The sequence below is a fragment of the Mixophyes fleayi genome, chromosome 1 (assembly GCF_038048845.1).
Source record: "Mixophyes fleayi isolate aMixFle1 chromosome 1, aMixFle1.hap1, whole genome shotgun sequence".
NCBI lineage: Eukaryota > Metazoa > Chordata > Amphibia > Anura > Limnodynastidae > Mixophyes > Mixophyes fleayi.
The window spans coordinates 353713310-353735496 of record NC_134402.1 but is presented as its reverse complement, the minus strand read 5'-3'; the positions used below and the strand labels follow the sequence as shown (position 1 = coordinate 353735496).

At 39.3% G+C, this 22187-nt stretch overlaps 1 protein-coding gene across 16 annotated transcripts in view; it reads right to left on the bottom strand.

Annotated features, from left to right (window-relative positions):
- The window catches only part of NCOR2 (nuclear receptor corepressor 2), a 285729-nt gene that overhangs the window by 72870 nt on the left and 190672 nt on the right, over positions 1-22187 (bottom strand). For all 16 annotated transcript variants that reach the window (XM_075177047.1, XM_075177100.1, XM_075177115.1 and 13 more), the window contains 2 exons: positions 20985-21047; positions 4686-4828 (listed from right to left, as the gene is read on the bottom strand). In XM_075177047.1, coding sequence (XP_075033148.1) covers positions 4686-4828; positions 20985-21047 — 206 coding nt within the window. The remainder of the gene's footprint in view (positions 1-4685; positions 4829-20984; positions 21048-22187) is intronic.

Here is a 22187-nt window from a genome sequence, read left to right as displayed (position 1 = left end):
GACAAATTATTTCTTTAAATAGAATAGTAGGAAACAACATGGTAACAAATACCATATATGTTGTCATTGAGCAAGACAGACATGCTGCTAGGATTTCCAAACTCCAAATCCTAAACTTCAGATGTCACCTCCATACTGTGGAGGCAGCCATTGCGTGGGCTGAGATTACCTCTTTACAATTCTCAAAGACCTAGTGACATCACTGAGGTATGAGTCACTCTTACATTTACAACGTTGCCTCACTGATGTTACTAGTTCCTTGTAAAATGATAGGCTGAATACTGGTTCAACCAATAGGCATCCACCATGCGCAGGTGATGGATAATGGACTTTCTTGTGGTACAATTTCCAGGTCTGATCATTTGACCTCTCCTGTGTTTTTAGTAATGCAACAATATACAAGCTGATGATGGCAGGAGCATCAAAGGCAGATTTTATAATCGTTCTTTTCGATTTAGAATATCAGGATGAAGACTCTCATAGAACTCAAGGCCATGCCTGATGTATCTGCAGCACTCCTTTATTTTTGTCTATGAAAAAATAAAAAAATATTCTTAAACCCCAGACAGAGCACAGGCAACCAGCAGACAGTGTGTGGAAGACTTTAAAGAATATCTATACTCTGTGTGCTTGGTTTAATAATTTTGTTGGCACAATCATAGACCGTCTGTGCTTATTTTTCAAGAGATGGAAAAGTACAACAGAGGAAAAAAATAAAGGGAAAAAATCTCAAATGTGTTAACCGACATCAAAAAGGAAAAAAAAATAAGTTTATAATGCACCATGGGAATCTACTGTGGTTTCGATCTCCAGCAAACATAAAACTGTAATTATTGCCACATTTAGTAAAAGTCCTTACTACTCAAAAGAGACAAACTGGTTATAGACGAGACCAAGGATGCAAAACCTCTTCTGTCACCCAGTTTAACAAATATGCAGCACTCTCAGACTGCAATATTGATATACAAGACTAGACATAGTATTGGAAACGCCAAACAATATATAAATATTTAGGATCTATGTACAAAGGAGAATATTGAGGGAAGGGTGTCGTGGTTACACTATGTCCTCCATATTTGCCCCCTCTCTCTCACTTTGTGCATTCATCTGCCTTGGGGAATGGGAATCCCAGGAGTTGGGGGAAGAGCCAGGGTATAAAAGCATGCATGGTAAGATTAAACATTACCATGCAGCATGTGCACCGCCATTAACCAAAAATCATAGCCAAAACAGAGTTAAAACCTGCTCTGTTTCTGTTCCCAATTGTAAAGCGCTACGGAATTTGCTGGCGCTCTATAAATAAATGTTGATGATGATTTTGTTGATGATGAGTAGATCTGCTTTGCATGTAATAATTAAATATTGTTATTTTCCTTAAAGAATCCTCTTCAAACTCCTCACCCTACCATATAAAGTCCTCTCCAACTCCACTGCTCCCTACATACTCCCTCCCACCCCTTCCAGTCGGGCAATGACCGTCGTTTCACCACCCCTTTGGTAGCCGTGTCTCACTTACAAATCCAAGATTTCCCCTATGCTGCCCACCAGCACTGGAACAATCTCCCTCACTGTATCAGACTATCCCCTAGTCTACAAATGCTCTGTAAAAGGCCACCTGCTCATTAAAGCCTACATTCCAGCATTTAAACATTCTCCTTTGAAGTATACCTCATCCTCTCTCATCGTCCATCTCACCCACTCTTGCTTCAATCCTTCCTTTCAGATTTCTAGATCCCCTTACTCTAACTAGCGCCCATGTGTCAAACAATTATCTGCTCCTTTCGATTTAGATTGTAAGCGGTCATGAGCAGCGCCCTCTTCCCTTGCCTATGACTTCTACTCACCAGCTACACTTTGCACCATCTCCTTAGGCTCTCTGCCTCTTAGCTCCACTTCTCCATTGTCTTCACACCTCCATCAGCGGCCCTGATCCTCCTTTTTGCTCCCACGAGTATGGGCACAAGTTTCAGCTTGCACTGTATATCCCCTTGCACCCCATTGCCAATTTAGGCTATTAGCTGAGAGTATATTGTTATTTGTTTAATGTATTATCCTGTAATACCATGTACATGTAATACCATGTACAAGATGCCACCAAATGCCTTATCCACTCTCTGATCATCTCCCGCCTGGACTACTGCAACCTCCTCCTCACTGGCCTCCCCCACTCTCATCTCGATCCCCTTCGATCTGTTCTTAACGCTGCCGCTAGGCTTATTTTCCTTTCTCGCCGCTCCTCTTCTGTCTCCCCCCTCTACCTAGCCCTTCACTGGCTCCCATTCCCCTTCAGAATCCTCTTTAAGCTCCTCACACTCACCTACAAGGCCCTCGCCAACTCCACTGCGCCCTACATCTCCACCCTCCTCTCTATTCATGCTCCATCCCGCCCTCTCCGTTCTGCCTCTGACCGTCGCCTCTCTTCCCCCCTTATAACCTCCTCCCACGCGCGTATCCAAGACTTTGCCCCGCGCTGCCCCCCTCCACTGGAACAAGCTCCCTTCCTCCATCAAAACTTCCCCTAATCTGTCCAGTTTCAAACGGGCCCTAAAAACCCACCTTTTTCTTAAAGCCTTTCTGTCTCCCACTTAACTTTCTACCTTATCTTCTGCCTCCGTCCCCCTACTCTCCCTTTCTCCCCTGCGTCTCTCTGTCTGTCCACCCCTCCCCTTAGATTGTACGCTCCTCTGAGCAGGGCCATCTCTCCTCCTGTTTCCACCACTTCTAACTCTGCTCTCCAGCTACTTAGCCCTCCTCCTCGAGGCTCCACTCCATGTCCACTCTCGCTCCCTCCTCCCCCCTGGGGGTCTCCCTGTCTTCCGCGCCCTCCTTCTTGGGCCCCGTCATTTGCGGATCCTACCTCCCCCTTCCCCGCCCTCTCTAGCTGTGCATTGAGCTTACCGAGTTGCTGTGCTTACTGTTTACTGTACTGTGCTGTCTCCCATTGTATTGTAATTTGTTTGTCTCTGTACGGCGCTGCGGACGCCTTGTGGCGCCTTATAAATAAACATTAATAATAATAAAATAATAATACATGTACTGACTTGTTTGCATTATGTATGGCGCTGAGGACCATTTGTGTCATCCAATAAAAGGATAATAAAGATAACAATAAGTAAATAAATAGCAAGTATTTTATTTATTAAACTAGAAGATACTGCTCATAACAGAGCCAAGTCAGAAACGGAAAGATATTTTGGGGATTTCTCCAAACCCATTCAAAAGCCAAAAAGAGTAAAATCCAACTCATCGGACTTTGTTTTCAGACTACTCAGAGCTCCAGGTTTTATGGAGTTGTTGATGCACATTGACCTGCAGCGCTGTATATGAAATGTACAGTAGTACACACACCAACAAATCATAACACATTGCATACACAAACAGAATACAAAGATCAGACATTACTAATTAAATTATACACAAATAACTTGGTAATGCTGATCAAGATATTTACAGGACAGGGAGTGAGAGTGATGGTAATGTCCAACATAAAGTAGACCTGGGCTCAAGAATACAGGACTAGGCGACCAGGTCTAGAGATACACAGGGTGATACAATAGTGGAAGGAGAAAACAGGCAAAGATGGCCCTGCTTGTGAGAGATTACATCCTAAAGGGAAGAGGAAGACAAATTGGGTGGCATTGAGTGGGGGAGCGGATAACAGCCGAGGGAAACTAGTTTGGAGATAGGCTTAAATAAAGACGTTATTCTTAAGGGCATGCTTGAAACCTTTGCTAATCTCATAGGTTGTGGGAGATCGTTCCATAGGTGGGGAGCAGCCTGGGTGAACTCCTGGAGGCAGAAGTGAGAAGAGGTAATCAGTCGGTGGTGGTCATATTATCGGCTGTGAGAATGCCGACAGAGTTGACACTGACGTTAAAATTTCGATTAATCTCACAGTGACGATCAGAAAATATAGACTGAACATCTAACAGACACCAGTAAAGATAAGACTTGCCACGTAACCGACAGATAGTCGTTCCACCACTTGTAAATCAGCAGCACCTCTAAAACGAAAGTTTCACAAACTGCAGTTAAAAATGACGTCACTTCTAATGGGCATACTCAAAACGCCCGTTTTAAAAGCGGCAATGGCTGCAGGGTTCAGCCATTGCCGCTTTAAAACCAAAGCTTTGCAGGTAAAGGTTAGAAGTTCAAATTTAATTCTGTAGGCCACAGGGAGCCAATGTAGCGACTATGGACAGCAGATCTAGAGCGGCTTCCATGGTGAGGACACCGTATTTTGCATATATCCTGGAGGTGGAAGCAGCAGGATTTGGCGAGGGACTAAATGTGAGGTTTGAAAGAGGGAGGAGTCGAGGATAACAGCAGAGGCAGCAGACTTGAGGGACAGAAAAGAGGATTTTGTCATCAGCAGAAAGAGGGGGATATGTCGGAGAGTGGAGGGGGAGACTTATTTCAGTCAGAAATATTGAGTTTAAGAAAGCCCTGGAGAAATGAAATATCTGAGATAGCAGGGGAAACAAGAAATAAGGGAAGGACAGTTGGTTAGTAATGGTTTCTGTGCCTGCACCATCAAAAATGTCCAATTTGTTGTGCACAGGAAAGATGGTTTACACAGTGTACATTTAGTTAAATGGCTTTCAGAAACTATTCTGTTCGTGTACCTTCAGCTGTGAACTAGATCTAAATACACCAGTCATTAATGACAATCCCTGGTTTCTTACCATCTTCAGTTTGTGCTGCTGTAAGATGCCATCCAAGTTCTGCCTCTTCTTGTAGTTAAAGTAGAAGTTCTTGCACTGGGACACTGTTTTGGAGCCCACCATTCTCGCAATGGCAGACCAATTGCGGCCATATTCAAACAGACCTAGGCAAGAGAGATTTGTAAGGTTAATCATTGAAGAAGACAAAGCAGAGTTAAATGAAGCATTACTATGTCATTGTTAAATCCCAGACCTTGGATGGGAGCCTGCTGATATGAAGAGTGAATGCTCACCCTTTGTCTCTGGAGTACCAGCTCAGTCAGTCATTAGCTGAACAAGTTCAGAGTAAATTCAGGACACAGAGATGGGGGAGGGGGTTAACTCCTCACACACAGATTTAAGGTTTTAATTGCCAATCCAATTTCTTGCAAATTAGAGACTCTTCAAACATAACCCGCAATTAAAGAGACTTACTGGGTTTTCTTCATTGAAAATATACATTTTGTAGGGATCTATATTTATAGATAATTTTGAATGCTACGCTAAATGCATTCACAAGCCATAAGAGACTGGAGAGTAAACAATTACTCACATGCTGCTGTTGTCTCTCCTATCTATACATAATTACACGTCATTTTTACAGAACAATTTGTAGATATCACACGAATGAACACTTTTCTCTGACTCCTTATTATGATAAGCTAGCTTCAAGATTAATCTGATTTTAATCAACTGATTTTTCCAACCTGAAAGCCTCAAAATCACTTCTGTCCAGTAATCTCAATCTTCTACAAACCATAATTTCATGTATAAAAAAAAAATCATAACAGTAAAACAATAAAATTATACACATACACCATACAAAGAAAATGTGTGTGTGTGTGTGTGTCTATAGTAGGGAATTTAGACTGTAAGCTCCAATGGGGCAGGGACTGATGTGAATGAGTTCTCTGTACAGCACTGCGGAATTAGTGGCGCTATATAAATAAATAGTGATGATGATGAAATTGGTAAATAAAGCTAATAATGCAACATCATTTCAAAGGGACAAATACTATTTTTTTCTTTTTTTTTTTTTGCAATGAAAAAATTGATGCTAAAATTATTTTTGTATCTGTGTTACTTGCATTTAGCAGCAGTACATTGTCAAATCTGAGACCTGGAAGCACGGCACACAAAATAAAAATAACGAAGGCCAACCACATATACAACCTGTGACTCAGAACCAACAAAGAAAACATTTTCTCCTAGTTTGTGGGATTAGATCAGCAGCTGATATAGGAAACAAACCTGAAGCTGGACATAAGTGTATGGAAAAGATTTTTATAGTGCCTTTGAAAACACTTGCTCTAAAAACTGTTCTGCATTTAACTACCTGTAGAAAAGCTTTCAGAAATGTCCCCCCAGTATTTTTCCTGTTGCATGATCCTGAAGGATCCTGTTCTCTCTACTAGTTTGTCCACGTTTCGAGCTTGCTTGTGACATTGTAAATACCCATATGAATATGAACAGAATCCCCATGTTCATCTCCAGCGTTCCATGTACCAGTAGCATCAGAATTACACTGCACTTTAGCTGGCATTAAATGGGTTGGGGGATTATTATCTTTCAATATGTTAACACTTCTATGTTAATAATCAAAGCTGTACGGAGGCTTCATTTACTTTATTTAATATATGGAAGTTTGCAGTCCTCTTCAGTACCACCATACCCCAACAATGTGATTATGCTAATGGTTTATGTTCTCCTGCTCTGTGTGACTGTGAAACCAAAAACAGTATCCAACACTCCCTGAAAGAGCGTTAAGGGCACTAAATCGCGGAAACACTCCATAGTTTTTTAGATAAATTCATAAGTAGTAGTGTCCATTCCACTGTATTGTGTTTTAAATCAAGTTAGTAAAATAACAGCTTAGAAGATAAAGCCAACAAGTCTATTAGGGTAAGAAGCTTAAATCACACTGTAAGTGGTGTGCCTGAATTATTAATACTTAGATCCTGATCAAATGGTTACGATTAGGCACTAGGATTAGCGTAAGGACGGGAGAGGCTTGACAAGTGCTAGATGCTTCCATTATTATGAAATGTCAACATTGTCTGCAGTTTTCAAATGTAAGCAGGAAGCAATGTCAAGATTATACTAATTACACTTCTCAGATCTCCAAGGAGTAAGTGGACAGTCATGAAACGTAGGTATTATGTCACAGATTTCATGACACCGGGCGGCTCTCCACCTATGTATGCTGTAATTTGTCAAAATAGACGCATTGACTCGAGCAAATATTAACATTGTAGTAGTCAGTGTCCTCTTGCATTCTGTACTGCTTTTCACCAAGAAAAAGTTTATACTAGGCTAGCCTATATTATTAAATAGGCTTGATATTTTTTATGATTAACATTGGTTGTTTTACATCAATTTGGAGATTATTTCTATAGAGGTTTCATATAGCTCAAGTGCCAGTACTTCCTCTGTGATTGGAATCATCGGCCAATCAAAATCAGATTTGAACATTACAAAATAAGAGGAAACATGTTACAATGTTAGGACAATTTAATTGAAAATTACCTAAATCGGTTAAGCAGTAGCTTTGATCTTTTGGATCTGTCTGTTATAGAAATAACAGACAGATCCAGTTGCTTGTCCTACATCACAGAGAAAAGGATTCTGTGGCCAAACTGAACAGATCCTATTAGGCCCAACTGGTGCAGTCACGGTTCTCACATGTGATCAACCCTGGTCATATATTGATCGGTAATGCGAATCATTCTGGAACCACTCATGCAGATATTCATAGGGCCAAATTGGCATTTGCGTGCATGGGTGTGCTGTATGCCTGATTACAGAAAGCATTATCTTACAGGTAGATAATAAGGTTACATACAATGTAAACATTTTTATTCTCCTGTCAGGATACATAAAGCAACCTTTGGATATATATTTGTGAATAGTACAAATACCTTTTCATATTTAAACAACCTTATTTTATGGCCTTTTAAAGTTGTATTATATTCAGATTGCTCATCCCAATCAACATTAATTAACTTACTGCATTGCCCGCCTCCGCATTTACTAGAAGGCTTTCCAACTAAACCACTAAACCCCAGCTGACACTATCTCATAACATCCGGCAGCCAGAATTACACTGTATTGCCTTACCTTCAGCCACAGTTACCTTGTGCTGCGCCTCACACACACAGGACTTGTGGAAATCAAACTCTGCCATCTATCAGCACTAAACCACATGCTTTATTTACAAGTACATAAGACACAAAGGGGAGCATCTTCACGTTTCACCTAGGGAGGTTGTGTGCTGGTAAGAACAGAGATCTTATAGCTGGGGTTTCAGATCTCCTGTCTTTTTTTTTTTTTCTTTTTTAACCATTCTGTACAACAGCCACTGATAGATACCAATGTGACAAAATGCAAATAAATTAATTTGCGGAACAAACGTAACAGAACAATCCATGACAGCACAGTTTGACAACAGGCACATGGTTATTGGGACGTATGTTGCCAAATGCAGTAATCGCATATTGCCCTCAGATGACGCATTTGTTCTCAAATACCCAAAAAACATCCACACCCACTGTGACCAGTAGCAGAACCTGCGGGACATGAAAGTAAATGAACTGCAGAAATGACTGGTGGCTTATTCATTTACAGCCAATACTGGGACTGTAGTAACCTATTGTCTGTAGCCTACAAATCTGTCCTTTACAATCATTCTGTGTCATGCCATATGAAAATGTTATATCCATCTATTCATGATGGACTGAAAAGTGTTAATAATAAAATAATGTAACTGCACAATGCTACTGTGTGGAGTTTGGATGTTATTTCCTCAAACAGTCCAAAAACCAACTGGATACTGTTGGTGTGTTTTTGTGTGGCAGAGAAATTAGACTGTAAGCTCCACTGGGGCAGGGATAGATGTGAACGATTAAACAGTTTTCTTTGCAAAGCACTGCACAATATGTTGGTTTTATATTAATAAATCATCAATTCTATAGCGCAACAAATTCTGCAGTGCTGTACAGAGAACTCACATCAGCCAATGCCCCTTTAGAGCTTACAGTCTAAATTCCCTAACACACACACACACACACACACACACACACACACAGAGAGACTAGGGTCAATTTGTTAGCTGACAATTAACCTACTAGAATGTTTTTGGAATGTGGAAGGAAACCCCCACAACCATGGGGAGAACATACACACTCCACACAAATAAGGCCATGGTCGGGAATCAAAATCATGACCCCAGTGCTGTGAGATAGAAGTGCTAACTACTAAGCCACCATGCTGCCCATGAATGTTAATAAATAATGAGCACCTTCTTAGGTTATACTTTAAAGAAAAATTGCAAAAATGAATAACTTTCAAGTGTTTGCATTAATACTACACTTTGATATTTGGTGAAATGTAATGTTGTTACAGCCATACATGTTTTGTGGCTAATGTGGTCTACTATTGAGTGCAATGTATTGTATGCAAGTATATTTACGTAGCACAACTGGATAGAGAACACAGTACAAGAGAGGGCTCATTGCCCTGAGTAGGCTATACTCCAGCAAAGCTTGTACGAAAACAAAGAGAAGCTGTAGATCAAAATCTAAGGCTCATCCACATGAGTCTTCCAAACGGCATTTGCAACATAACATGCAGCGCGAAAAACAGCTTGAAAAATAGCAGAACATGTAAATCTGTTGTCCTCTATATACTGTACACATTGACAACAATAATACGTGGCTTGTAGTTTGCTGAAAAAAAAATGATGTAACCTTAGAGAGTCACATATTTCATTGGTATCTGTGTGGACAGTTTACACAGCATATTATATAGAGATACGCAGGTTTTGAATGTATTAAGGGAGTATTTCCTGGTAAGCTTGTTTTTCTCTATAGCACCAAAATATTTATTTGTTCAACATCAGGGAGCATAATACGCCATTTACACTGGCTAAAATTTGTTTTTTTTCTTTGCAGGGGCGAGCTCCGACGACCCAGGTCGAGGCTCAGTGTGAAATGGGGTCAGTGCAAATGATGATCCAGGAATTAGACCCGGGACTTTTGCAGCGCTATTCCCATGTCGGTCCCGGGTCGCCTGCAGTGTGAACAGTGCAACCCGGGTTTTTCAACCCGGGTCTCACTGAACACCATTGAAAAGTAAAAAAAAAAAAACAAACTAGAAAAAAAAACCACCACCAGAAGAGGAGCCAATCAGAGAGCTCCTCTTGAGATGTTGCCAGGGAGACCCGAGCAAACCAGTGTTCAGTATGAACGGGGTTCAAACAGGGAAATTGCTGGGTCCAAGGTGCAGTGTCAACGGGGTCTCTGAGCTGGGATGCTCTGTGACTTGCCAAAAACCCGGCTTGACAAAGCTGTGATATTGCAGGGACGGCAATGTGAAAGTGGTATAACTAACAGTATCCCCTCTATTTGAGAGTGTAAGCCTACATATAGAGTTATATTTTCCTAGTATTTGTAGATAAGTGCCTGTTAATTTAAGTAATGAAATCAAATGTTTTCAGTAAATGTTATTCCTTCACTCAATGGTACCCTGGATGTTATGTGTTCTAAATAAATAGTCACTTCCTGCTACAGTGTGATGGTGCACATTACATACCTGTGTCTACAGCAAATAGTGTAACTATCCTAGGCAACTCTTATCCTGTTCTCTACCTCAATTCTATCTATATCAAGAGTTCCTCAGATTTATCTACTTCAGGGCTTTACATAAACTTTAGTCATAACTCTTTAATTGGGATTAATGAATAAAAAAAATAACAAAACAATTACTATCAAGTGGACATTAGTGGGTCAACATTCCATAGATGTCAAGACAACCAAGAATGGACCAGCACCCCAATGCAATATTAAATAACAATGTTACATGTAACCAAATCTATACTCCATATAAAGGGTATAAATAAAATGGATTAAATGTATTACTCTATAGTGTAGTTATTCTTAATGTATGTTTAGATACATTAACTGTAGTTCACAGGATTTATGTTAAAAAACAAAACAAAAATGCATATAAATTTAAAAGCAGAAAAGTACAGTATCTCATCATTTGTAATATACCGGCATACTGTTGAGACGTATAATTTCACATCGGGATTTTCTTTTCCCCAAAACACACAATAAATATATATGAAAATCAGTCAACTCGGAATAGTATACAAATATCATCATTTATATGCCCATTTTTTACCCATGTAAAGTTGTATCCTTTAATCTTAAAACAACCCTTAAGGAAGTTTGCTCTGCTGTTCCCAAAATCTACTCATTCTGTGGCACTCCGATCACACTTCCAATATAATGCCAAGAATGCGACCAGGACACTTTTACATAGAAAGAAAAGTCACAGCAAAAGTTATTCACCTTATTCCTGGCATATTTATGCAGACAAAGAGTGGGGTGAATAAAAATATGTGCATAGAAATAAGGTAAGATAAGAGCTGATGAAATGTAATGTACGAATAAGCCCAACAATTAGAAAAATGTACAAACTATTTTTATAAACTGACTTCAAAATATGTGCTTGGTCTGACCTGACAATCATCAGGTTTTTGTTGGTCACTTACCTGACAATAAGCACCGCCCCTTCAGAGAATCGATCCCTTTTTTGTCTCCAAGCAGAAAAGGAAATGAAAATTTCCCTCAGTGTGTTTATATAAACACAAGAATAAAAAACCCCAAAACAGTTGCATCTAACATAAAGCTGTAATATTCACCAACAAGAAGGGAAAAATTGCAAATGACAAAGAACAAGAAGAAACAATTTTGCTGCGTACATCTCACAGTATGTGAAACAGCTGGGATTTATAAGAAAAATGGCTTTGCCAAGATTATGTACCAAATGATGCAATATGCTTGTACAGGTAGGGGAAATGCTGTATTTAGCAATGGCTTTGCTGTAATAAGCTTTCCAGTATCATCTGGTTGTCAAAGAAACACTCTTAGCATAAACATATTTTTAGAAAATGCCATCAGTTCTGAAGTTTCCATTGTTAGTAGAGACACACACTATATCCAAAACATAAAAGAATGCAGTGTCTTATGAGCTTTCTGCAACTTCGTTAAATGTTCACAGGTTTCAGCACACAAATGCTTTTTATTAGTTATTTTTGTAGAACCAGCATTTTCTGCATTGTGTAGCCGAGACAACATTAATAGAAGGTAAACGGGTCTCAAACAGAAAGGGATATCCCCGTTTGTTTGTTTTTTGCACAGAAGAATGTTTGTAACAAAAGAAAAATGTGTGCACAACAATTTGATGCTTAAAGTAATTCCAAATCTTCCACATAAACTGGAAGAAAAAAGGTCATTTAATTTTAGTCTTGCTAAATAATCTTAAAGATACTGCAGCAGCAGATCATAATAAAAAACCTTCATCATTAAACCTGCAGTAACCAACTTCAACACCTGTGCTTGGCAAAGGACTTGTAAAAAGAGACTTCACATGTCTGTCACATCATTAACCCCTTCCATGGCCACAGCATGCATCAAAACTGCAGTCCAGAAATATCATCCACAGGACAGAAATCCTATTTCCGTTACAGGGATGTAGTCATATGCCCAAGTGGTTAAATAGAGGGATAAGAATGGATAAAGCAACTACAGACAGACAGGAAAGTCTGCGGTCATGGTCCAAGCATTCCCGACACACCGGTTAAAGATTGCTGTTGTTATGAACTGTGTTCATAATAGAAATCTCTACTAATTTCTTTTTCTAATCTAGGCTTTCCACTGAGACGAGCTGAAGTGAGCATCCGCCACCGAGAGGGATGTGAAACCAGGTCACTGTCATTGAAACCCACTGATGGACGCCCAGAAGTTGTCAGTGACACATGTTCTGTCCTCTGGGGCCTTTAATCTGCTTTTCTCTCTCTGCTGATTCTCCTCAGCTCTTCCATGCAGTAGTTTCTCTCTTCAATTATATTATACATCTCTCCGTCCAGAAGAATTTCTCACTCCTCCGTATCCACCACCGAAAGGTGGAACACATTTTGCATCCTTTCATATTATTCATGGTACAATTCAACAACAATACATTTTTCTAGCCAAGCTGGCCCTTAACGGATACTACACTATTAAAAAGGTCTTCACTAATAGCCATTACTGTAGTCCAGGAGTAAATGTATAGCACAGATGGGAAACGGTAAGAGTGTAAACAGTAAGTTGCAGAAGTCACACTTTGAGTACCGCGTTCCCTCACCCTACTTGCACTTACCTGTGTCTTGCTGCAGCTTGCCAGTTCGGGGATAATGCAGTTTTAAGTCTCTGTATCCGTCGCTGCCAAGGAAAATCTTAGTATAGTGGAGAAAAAAAGGCACCAAACGAACACATAACAGCACTGCAGATGCGCAGCTTCTGCCAGCTGAGGGACTGATACTGTTGCTATGTGGAGGAGTCACAAAACGAGTGCTAATCGCTTCCCTGCCTGACCTGCGGGCTCATCTTGTCTGAATGTGACCTCTAGCCGGAGCACTAATAGCAGAATGTGTGGCATGGACCCAGGTTGTCAAAGGGTGCGGTTATCCTGGCACCAGCCTTCTTTCTTTCTCACTTTTTGACACCCCCCCCTACACAAACACACGCACACACAATATCTTCGTCCTCTTCTCTCTCACATCTGAATATGATCCAACATAAAGCGTTCTGTCTCATTTGCAGTGAAGGAGTTATTCAAGTGTATTATCTCTATTTTCCCCTCGCTCTCTCCTTGCAGAAATGACAGAAATCTTAACGCACTCTTACACTGCAATACAGGGGAGTGAAACTGTTAAAGAAAAGATTGGGCAGAACTGCAGATCTAGAGTGATTAAAAGCTGTACAAGTACAAGCCAATTATACAGTACTTTACCATTCAATAAAAACAGATTTATCTTCCAAATAAAACCTATTCAGTAGCAGGGGGCTACTGATTATTTTCACTAGTTTTAAACCAGACCCATGACAAGTTTTGAGAACTAACCTGAACGTTACTGAATGTTATGCATTGCCTCTTTTTTCCCTTTGTGAAAAAAAATAATAAAAAAGAAAAACTTTTAAATTACAAAAGGTGTCAAATGTATGGGCCATGACATGAGCGGCCAAAGGAGACATCTAAAAAGATAATAGAAAAATGGAGATAAATGAATGATGTGCGCGAGTTCTCTGTACAGCGCTGCGGAATAAGTGGCGCTATATAAAGAGCTGATGATGAATAAACAGATCCTACTACACTAAAAAGACCAGAACAAGTATAGAAAGTTTTCACAATTTCTCCCGTAATATAGAACCAATTTACTCAAGGAAAGCGGGCCTGAATAAATAATAAACTTAAATATAAATGAATAAACACCAGCAATGCATTTTTAAGAGAGAGCAGAAGTTGTTCTTTTAGGCTGGATAGTGCTTTAATTCTTACACAGTCCCGCCAAGAATGATGGTTTACAATAGCTATAGCCCTAAAAGCCATGCCCCTATTCCTGCCCACATTACTTAACTAATGAACACCTCCTACCCTGATCTTCAAAACAAGGGCTATTTAAGTCAATATAAAATTCTTTGCTCTAAAGACTCCCATTCATCTTTCAAAATACATCAGTCTTTAAAAGCACGTCTCTTATCAAATTCTAAATTCAGCCGATGTAAGTGGAAGTTTGGGGAGCAGTGACTTTTGGTATCAATGGAATGGGTCCTCATGAACATCTGCTTGCCAGACAATAATTCACCCTCAAAACTCATGTAAAAAAACAAAAAAAAAACAACAACAATTATGCCTACATAAAAACAACTCAATAGGGCTTCTTTCAAATCTGAAATAAACTTTGTATGAACAATTGTTAATTTCTAAAAGTAAGTCCAAGCCACGAGCAAAGAGATATGCCATGTGAATGTGCTTTATGATAGGAGACAGATTTATCGCAGAGCCTTTCAGCAATACTAACAAACATTTTTAAAAATAAACACTGGCACTGCAACTGTAAAATGATCTCTGGATCCTCAGGGATAGAATCCGTTCAGTCCCATCTTACATTCATGTTTACCACAGATCTATTATTGTAGAACACTGGACAGGTCAGTGCAAGCAGGAGGCAGATATGAGCCATGCCAAAAGAACAGAAACTTGAGTCATCTGGAGATTCCTAAAGCATGCAGAATGAATAAGATAAATCCATTGTGCATCAGGCTGCTGAACCAGCAAAACACTTCATTTCTTTAATCAAATACCTCTGTGGGCCAGCAAAGCATTACATCCTGTCCAAAGGTTTAATAAGCAGATGGATGTTCTCCACCCAGGAAGCCAGATTGTAATCTGCCAGAACTCTCTCAAGTAACAGCATTTGGATTTCTGCAAAATGTGTGCACACTAATCTCTACAGGGACTAAATCCTCAGCTGAGCAGACCCAGATACAACTATCAACTTTCCTCTTGATATTGGAATCCTTTCAGCAACTGCCCAAATACATAATGCAATCTGGCCGTTTGGTGTAACCACTGAAAGGCTGGCTGTCCAGTCTGCATTGGTTTGATTTTTCAGGTACCAGACAGGACCTCCACATAGCAATGTATTGCCCTACAGACAGTACTTTTGAGTCAAACAAGGACTCAATGTCAATAAGATAAATGCAACAACACTGGCTTTATACATGTAAACTTGTGAGCAAAGTCCTCTTACTTCTTTACTAAAAAGGGGACATATCATTTGAAAGAGGCGAGTCCCCTCTTTCAAACCATATGGCCCCTTGTAAAGCATTTGCCTGTCTATTCAATAGGTTCACTAGGCTGCAGCCTAGGGCTAGAGGCTTTAGGGGAGGTGCAAAATCTTGATAGGGAGAGGTATAAACTTATAATCATTTTAAAATATGAGAATAGTTGTCTTCTAAAGTAAAAAAGAAAACCTGAAAGAAAAATGTAGCAAGCAAGGTTTAAATTTTCATGTATTCCCACGGTAAAGGCTGAAGACAATGAGTTGTCCTTGGGCGAGCTCGAGGGTAAGCAAGTAGGAGAGACACGGATGGCAACCAGCACCGACGTGACAGCCTCCTCCATCTTCATATTTTCCCCGTCAGTAGTGGTCATTCATGTCTACCTTCTGCTATATACATCTGATTTTAATGCTTTTAAAAAGCATATTAGCCAGGCGTGGAAGACGAGAAGGCATTACGAGCGCATTAACCTAGGCAGCCTGAACCCTTAAATCAGTCCCTGGCATTTGTGCATGTTCTAATTTAGGTTTTACTTTTCATTCTTAAAAAAAATTCTCACTTGTTATATTGCTCTTATACAAAAACTATATTTACTAATTGTGTGCGTTTTATTCATGAAATGCAAATTTGCAAGGAGATATTTGATAGTAAAGGCTGTGGGCTAATTGTTAGCATTGCACAGTGCAGGTGAAAATAGGCAATGCAGTGAAAATATTAATAGTTAATGGTCAGAAGACAACAGTGTTTTTGGACTAATAAGGGTAAATACATGCATGTGCGTTCTGATGCACAGTTTTTATCGCATGCACAGTTAAAATTCACAATTGCAACAAAACAGCTGCAAACCACCCCTCGCCCCCAAAAAAACTAAAATCTGTATGCATATCTTTACATAAGACAGAATTACATAATGCACATTATTTACTATAGTATTCCCATTACACCATATTTTAAGATATTTTGGATTTGAATACAAGCAGAATTACCAGTTGCATGCTCTTTTAAAACACATAGAATAAGCACATTTTGCATTCCCATTTTAATCAGGCCCTTTATGCATTTCATTCAAGACTGTGCAAACTAGCAAAATAAAAAAAAAATATATAAAAAAAAAATGCATTACCATTGACAAGTAGAATCCTACAGTTTTGCAAAGGTGAATTAATGCCAAAGCAAGAACCACGAGTATGTGTTTGTGGGGTATAGAAAAAAATATACACAATTCCTTCCCATTGTAATTAAAAATAAACACTCTCGACCATTTTGGGTATATTATTATTGCAGTTACAGAAAGTATAAGCAATCGATTGGCATTTTCTGATACTTCAAAGTCTTGTAAAAAGACAAGATATAATTTGTGTGGGTAGTGGGTACCATGAAAACAAAACTTACCGATATTGATGTTGGAATAAAACCCCAAAAAGTCTATATACATTGATGGAGGGAAGGGTATGGGGGGAGAGATACGAGTGGATAAAAACGACAGCTACAGAGCAATGATAAACGTTGGTTGGTATAAGACCTATATACATCAGCATTGACAAAGAAAAAAAAAAAAAAAGCAACCAGACAGAGCACATTTCGTTCCTTGGGTACTATATGGAAAATGCACAGGCTGGAGAAACCAGAGGCGGCTTAGGGCTTAGGGCTTAAATCTTGGGTGAGGCGCAGAGTCACAGAACTTTAGGTGGGTTGGTGGTGGAGAGAGTCACGGCTCTCCCGAAGATACCAGGGGGCCCAAACAAGGTCGAACGTATGGTGTTTATCATGTAGGTAGTAAGTAATGAATTCCATGCTTACGATATGCCACACAGTTTTTAAGGGCCAATATAGTAGGTGGACTTGGATTTTACCAGTGGTTGGTTATTAGACATAGCAGCGCGAGGATGTGCGATGTCAACTTATTGGGGGGGTTCTCTTCAAGCATAGGGCGGGAGGAGGAAAGATCCAAGGACCCTTGTATAATGGCCATTCTGAAACAGAGTTGAGTACTGACAGGGCTGTTCCCCAGAAGGGGACTATTGTAGGCAAAGCAAAATATTTTTCAATATCTTGCTAATTTTAATGCAATTTCATGCATACACCAACCTTTGCCTCATAACAATTTAGTGTGAGCTGTTGACCAATACCCTCCTTTGAAATAGTTAAGCAAGTTATTAAACTGGTATTAAAAGGGACTTCCACCTTACAAAACAGAATTCCCAGTAACTAAAAGAGCCTGTAGCTCCACTGTTGTGCAGAAAGCTCTTAGATCACTATATTAATATGGTACAAGACAGACATGGGTTAGATTTCCACCTATCAGAGGGGTTTTTTTTTTGGAAGCTAGAAGCACTTTCCTCTGAGCTGTCCCTGTTTATTCTACACATCAGGGTGTTTGTCTAAGAGACTGCTTGCCAAGACTATGATCCCTTCAGCAGACTGTAGAGTTGTAGAGGTGCTGTGTTACTCATCGCATATCATAAGTCATCTGTTTGCTAGAACATTGCACAACATAAGACATGATTCTATTTGGAGTGAGCTATTCTACTCTGGGAATATTCATAATGCAGCCTCTCTCACAATTTAGAGTGACATTTAAATTGGCCTGTGTTTTGGTAGACCAACAGAGCATTACCATATAAAAACAATGTAACATTAGAAAAAAGTATACACCCTCACTAATGTGGTTGGCAGTGGTGTAGAATGGCTGCTGGAACCTATTTTCTACCCATGCGCAAATACTATTATTGAAAGCACAACATTTTGTTCTTAATGTTAGGTAAGTGTGTTATGAAGCCAGTAAAAACTATCAAAATTGCCATTTAGAGAAACACGACAATTTACGCATGTTTGTTTTTTTTAAAGTGCACTTGTTTCACACACAGTTTAAGAGGCAAACATTTGAGAACACTGCTTATGAATTCACAAGGACCTTGCAACATCTCTAGCACTGTGCCTCAGCAATTTCACTGGTCCTTTGTAATGTAATGACTGATTCAATATACATAGTATGCAAGAACAACACTTTCTTGGAGGGAAGGTTTTGTGTTTGTATTTTATAAATAGAAAAGGAAAAACAAACATGAAGAAAGGTAGATATTATGCAACAGAATTGGCACAAACCATTTCAGACATCTAAACAAACTGGTAACTCTTTAAAGGTTTGCAATCCTCCTGCAAACTAGACATGTCAAAAGGACACTGACAGTTATCCGGTACATAAAACTATATACTAGAGCACTGACAAATATTGTGCACTACTAGTCTTCATTTCAGATGGATGTTTTTAAAGAAACACACACTTTCTAAGCCACAAAACAGACACGCCCTCATCTTTACTTGCACAAATAAGCAAAATTGTCCACAAATCTCATATCAAATGTCATGTCCACATCCAGGTCTATTACTACGTCCCTATAAAAGGATAATGTGTCACTACATAGTACCACTATAGGACCATCCTGTTTTCATGTACAACTTTACAGTCTTCTCCTGATACAATTCCAGTTTAGACTCATTTGTGTTTTAAATTAACCAGGATAGTCGGACACATGTCTTTTTTAAGCATTTCAAGTTTTTATTAAACGGTTAGAAGTGCGCCCAAAAATGCAGAAGAGCAAATGGAGGGTACAAAATGTGTCCAATGATAGTCTAACAGTACAGAACGAAACCTGGTTTACACCACCTTGTGCTTTCTCCAGCGGAAGATCACTGGGAAACAAAATGCCACTGTGGGCAAAAATATAATTTTCCCCACTTTGGCTCACAAATGCACCTAGCTTTGAACTGAATTCTGACTTGGTAAGGCATATCTTTAGATGTCCAACTATTGGCAATTGCAATATTGTGGACCCCCACTGACACTCATTTTAGGCCAAATACACTTTTTTTGCAAAAATCGGGCACACTTGTGTATGCATGCGACATCACAGAAGGGAATTTGCTCTACGGATCTGCTCATTTGCACAGCCATAAATAAGCCTTTAAACCGCATATTATGTAAATTATATTTTTAAAAAAACAAACCAAAAAAAAACAAACCAGTGGAAAGTAGAACTTGTAGACTCACTTGGTTACTCACTGCAAAGAACATTGGGAGACATTTGTGAGAACGGTGGTGTTGACCATAGCAACCAGACGTTTGTTTTCTAACCTGCGCTATGGATGCCACATCTAGTCTTCATACACCACACTTACTGTTTCCCTGTATGCTTTAGGTCTGTTAAAGTGCGACTTTGCTCTGAATAGTTATGTTAAAGATAATCCATAGACTCTCAACGTGTCCCCATGTCAAGGTTTGTTATATTTGGTACAATGCCCTAGTACAAGGCCCATAAGCAAAGTTAAGACTTTTACCAAGATAGACATGGATAAACTTTGAAAAGCTTGTAAGTGTAACCACAGGATCTCTGACAACCTTTCAAATATATTTTCTTTGCTTTACTACTTCATTCATTTATATAGTCCTATTAAACAATGAAGCTGAAATTAAGCCCAATCTAAAAGACTTGCTGAACTGAAAACAACATTACTCAGAACCAGACTTCCAATGAGACTGCAATGTATTTGTAGTTTAATTGTAGAGAACACCACATTTTACTGATCACATTCCTATTTAATAAAAGGGAAAAAGTGGGCCTTTTTTTTTGTTTTTTAAACAGTCAGTAAATTTACTGACAATTGGAAATCATGCTACCAAGATGAAGTCCTATACTATAGTGTGAATAAGGTACATGAAATGAGAACAGGTTTGCGTGCCAGCTGCAATGTTAATAGGGGAATACAGGACAGGTCAATGATGACACCTTGTGGAGCCATGAAACATGTAGTGCGTGCAAGATTTAGTATAAAACAACCTCTGCACAGCTTCAAAACGGTTGAGTAATGCAACTGATCTTCCTCACACAAGTAACTCAGCGTTACATTACATGAAATTCTCATAAAATATTCACTTTAAAACAATGAATGGATTTTCTGAATCCAGCGCAGACAAGACACAGAAATATTTAATACTTAAAATATCCAGTGAGTGAATGATATCTTTGTGAAACTGGTTTCCTAAACAATTCTTATAATGGACCTTGAGACTGGCAGTGCAAGACTGTGCTTGGTTATATTGTTAGCAGAAAAACACACAATCAACCTTGATCTCTTAATGATGCTCTTCACATTTATAAAACTGTCAGGACTGAAAAGACAGCACAAGTTTTCAACTTCAAAGCATCACGAGAACAAAAACACACAAACTACCAATTATAGTACCAGGTAAAAACTGTCCGCACTACTTAATCAGCATCAGCAATTCAGAGAATTCTAACTTTCAAGGAGGTGGAAAAATACTTGGAAATTGCTGGTACATGGTGAATAAATAAATGTGGAAGTATGAAGGCGGCATGACTCAAGAAATTTGGGTTCTCGTATTAATAAAGAGAGAACATTTTATCAGATGACAGACAGCAACCAAGGACATTACTATAAAACCCACACAAATCCAACATTGGACCTGTGGCAACAAGCAAGGCCTTGTATATCGGCATCATTCCATTCATAACACAGGCTCACATGGGCACTATATTAAGAAAAAAACAGCAGGAGCTGTCGTCAATAGTAACAGCAGGCAATGTACACTTACCTTTCTTGGCAGTTTCCATTTCCTCTTCTGTCCATCGCGAGCTTTCATTCATTTCCATGGCCGCTGCAAAACAGAAAGACGACGTTAGATTTAAAAAAAAAATAATAATAATAATAATAAAAAAAAAACAAAAAACCTGTTAGGATGCACAATGGTATTGTCATTTCACATCCAATAATATTTAAACCTTACCCCTCTAATGCCAGAAGGGAAAGAGATACAGTTAGCAGTGGTAGGTGTTTACATTTCAAGACATATTCCTGACCAACGAGGAGCATGACTCAGTGTAAAACGCAAGGAGAAGCAATTTCAGGTCAACTATAAATTACACAATGAGATCTGGTGGTCTCAAGTGTGAGATGCTTTTGCCAGCGTGCATTGTAGAAATTCAGTTTCTCAGGCTGAAAGCATTCGCTACCATTCCATTTCTAATGGCCCATGAAAGAGAGAGCAATAAGCTGCGGGCATTTAGAGTACTGCACTGATTGGACCACGATAAAACATGAACAGTTCACATAAAGGACAAACATGGGACAAGAAGGGGGGAAAGTTGCAGAGACAATTAAAAATAGCAGTGCTCTTCATGCAGAGAGTCTGCTGCTGCAAGCCCCTGACAACTATTAGCCCTGACCCTTTGGGGAACATGAAGGAACATCATTTACAGTTCAGTACACTAGATTTCAGTTGGCACCTCTCAGGCACATCACAAGCAATTTTCTTTCATGAAATTCCCTATAGCCACAAGATGGTAAGGGATAGGGCACCAGCAGCTCATGTCTGCCATTCTGTGTGATGAAGGAGAAACACAGCACCCCCATTACTCAGCCACAGAGCGACACTGCAGCAAAGCAGGACAGCAACAGATGACTTTTAATAAAAATGTAGCCATGTATTGGACACTTGTATAGCTCAGTATACACTGAAGTTGTGTGTGGAACTTTAAAAAAAAAAAAATAATAAAAAAAAAATTAGAAGGCCGACACCAATGGAACACAGCCACCTAGTGGCCAAATCATAATTGAAAATGATGGAATGTGTCATTCAACAACTTTTTAAATATCCCTCACGAAACTGTTTTATTCAGGAACATAAGCACTACATACTTTGATTTAAAACTATGTACTGTCACAATATAGTGTAATATAATATCATACAAAGCAGAAAGACTGAAACAGTACCACAGCATCTCCGATTTACCAAGGC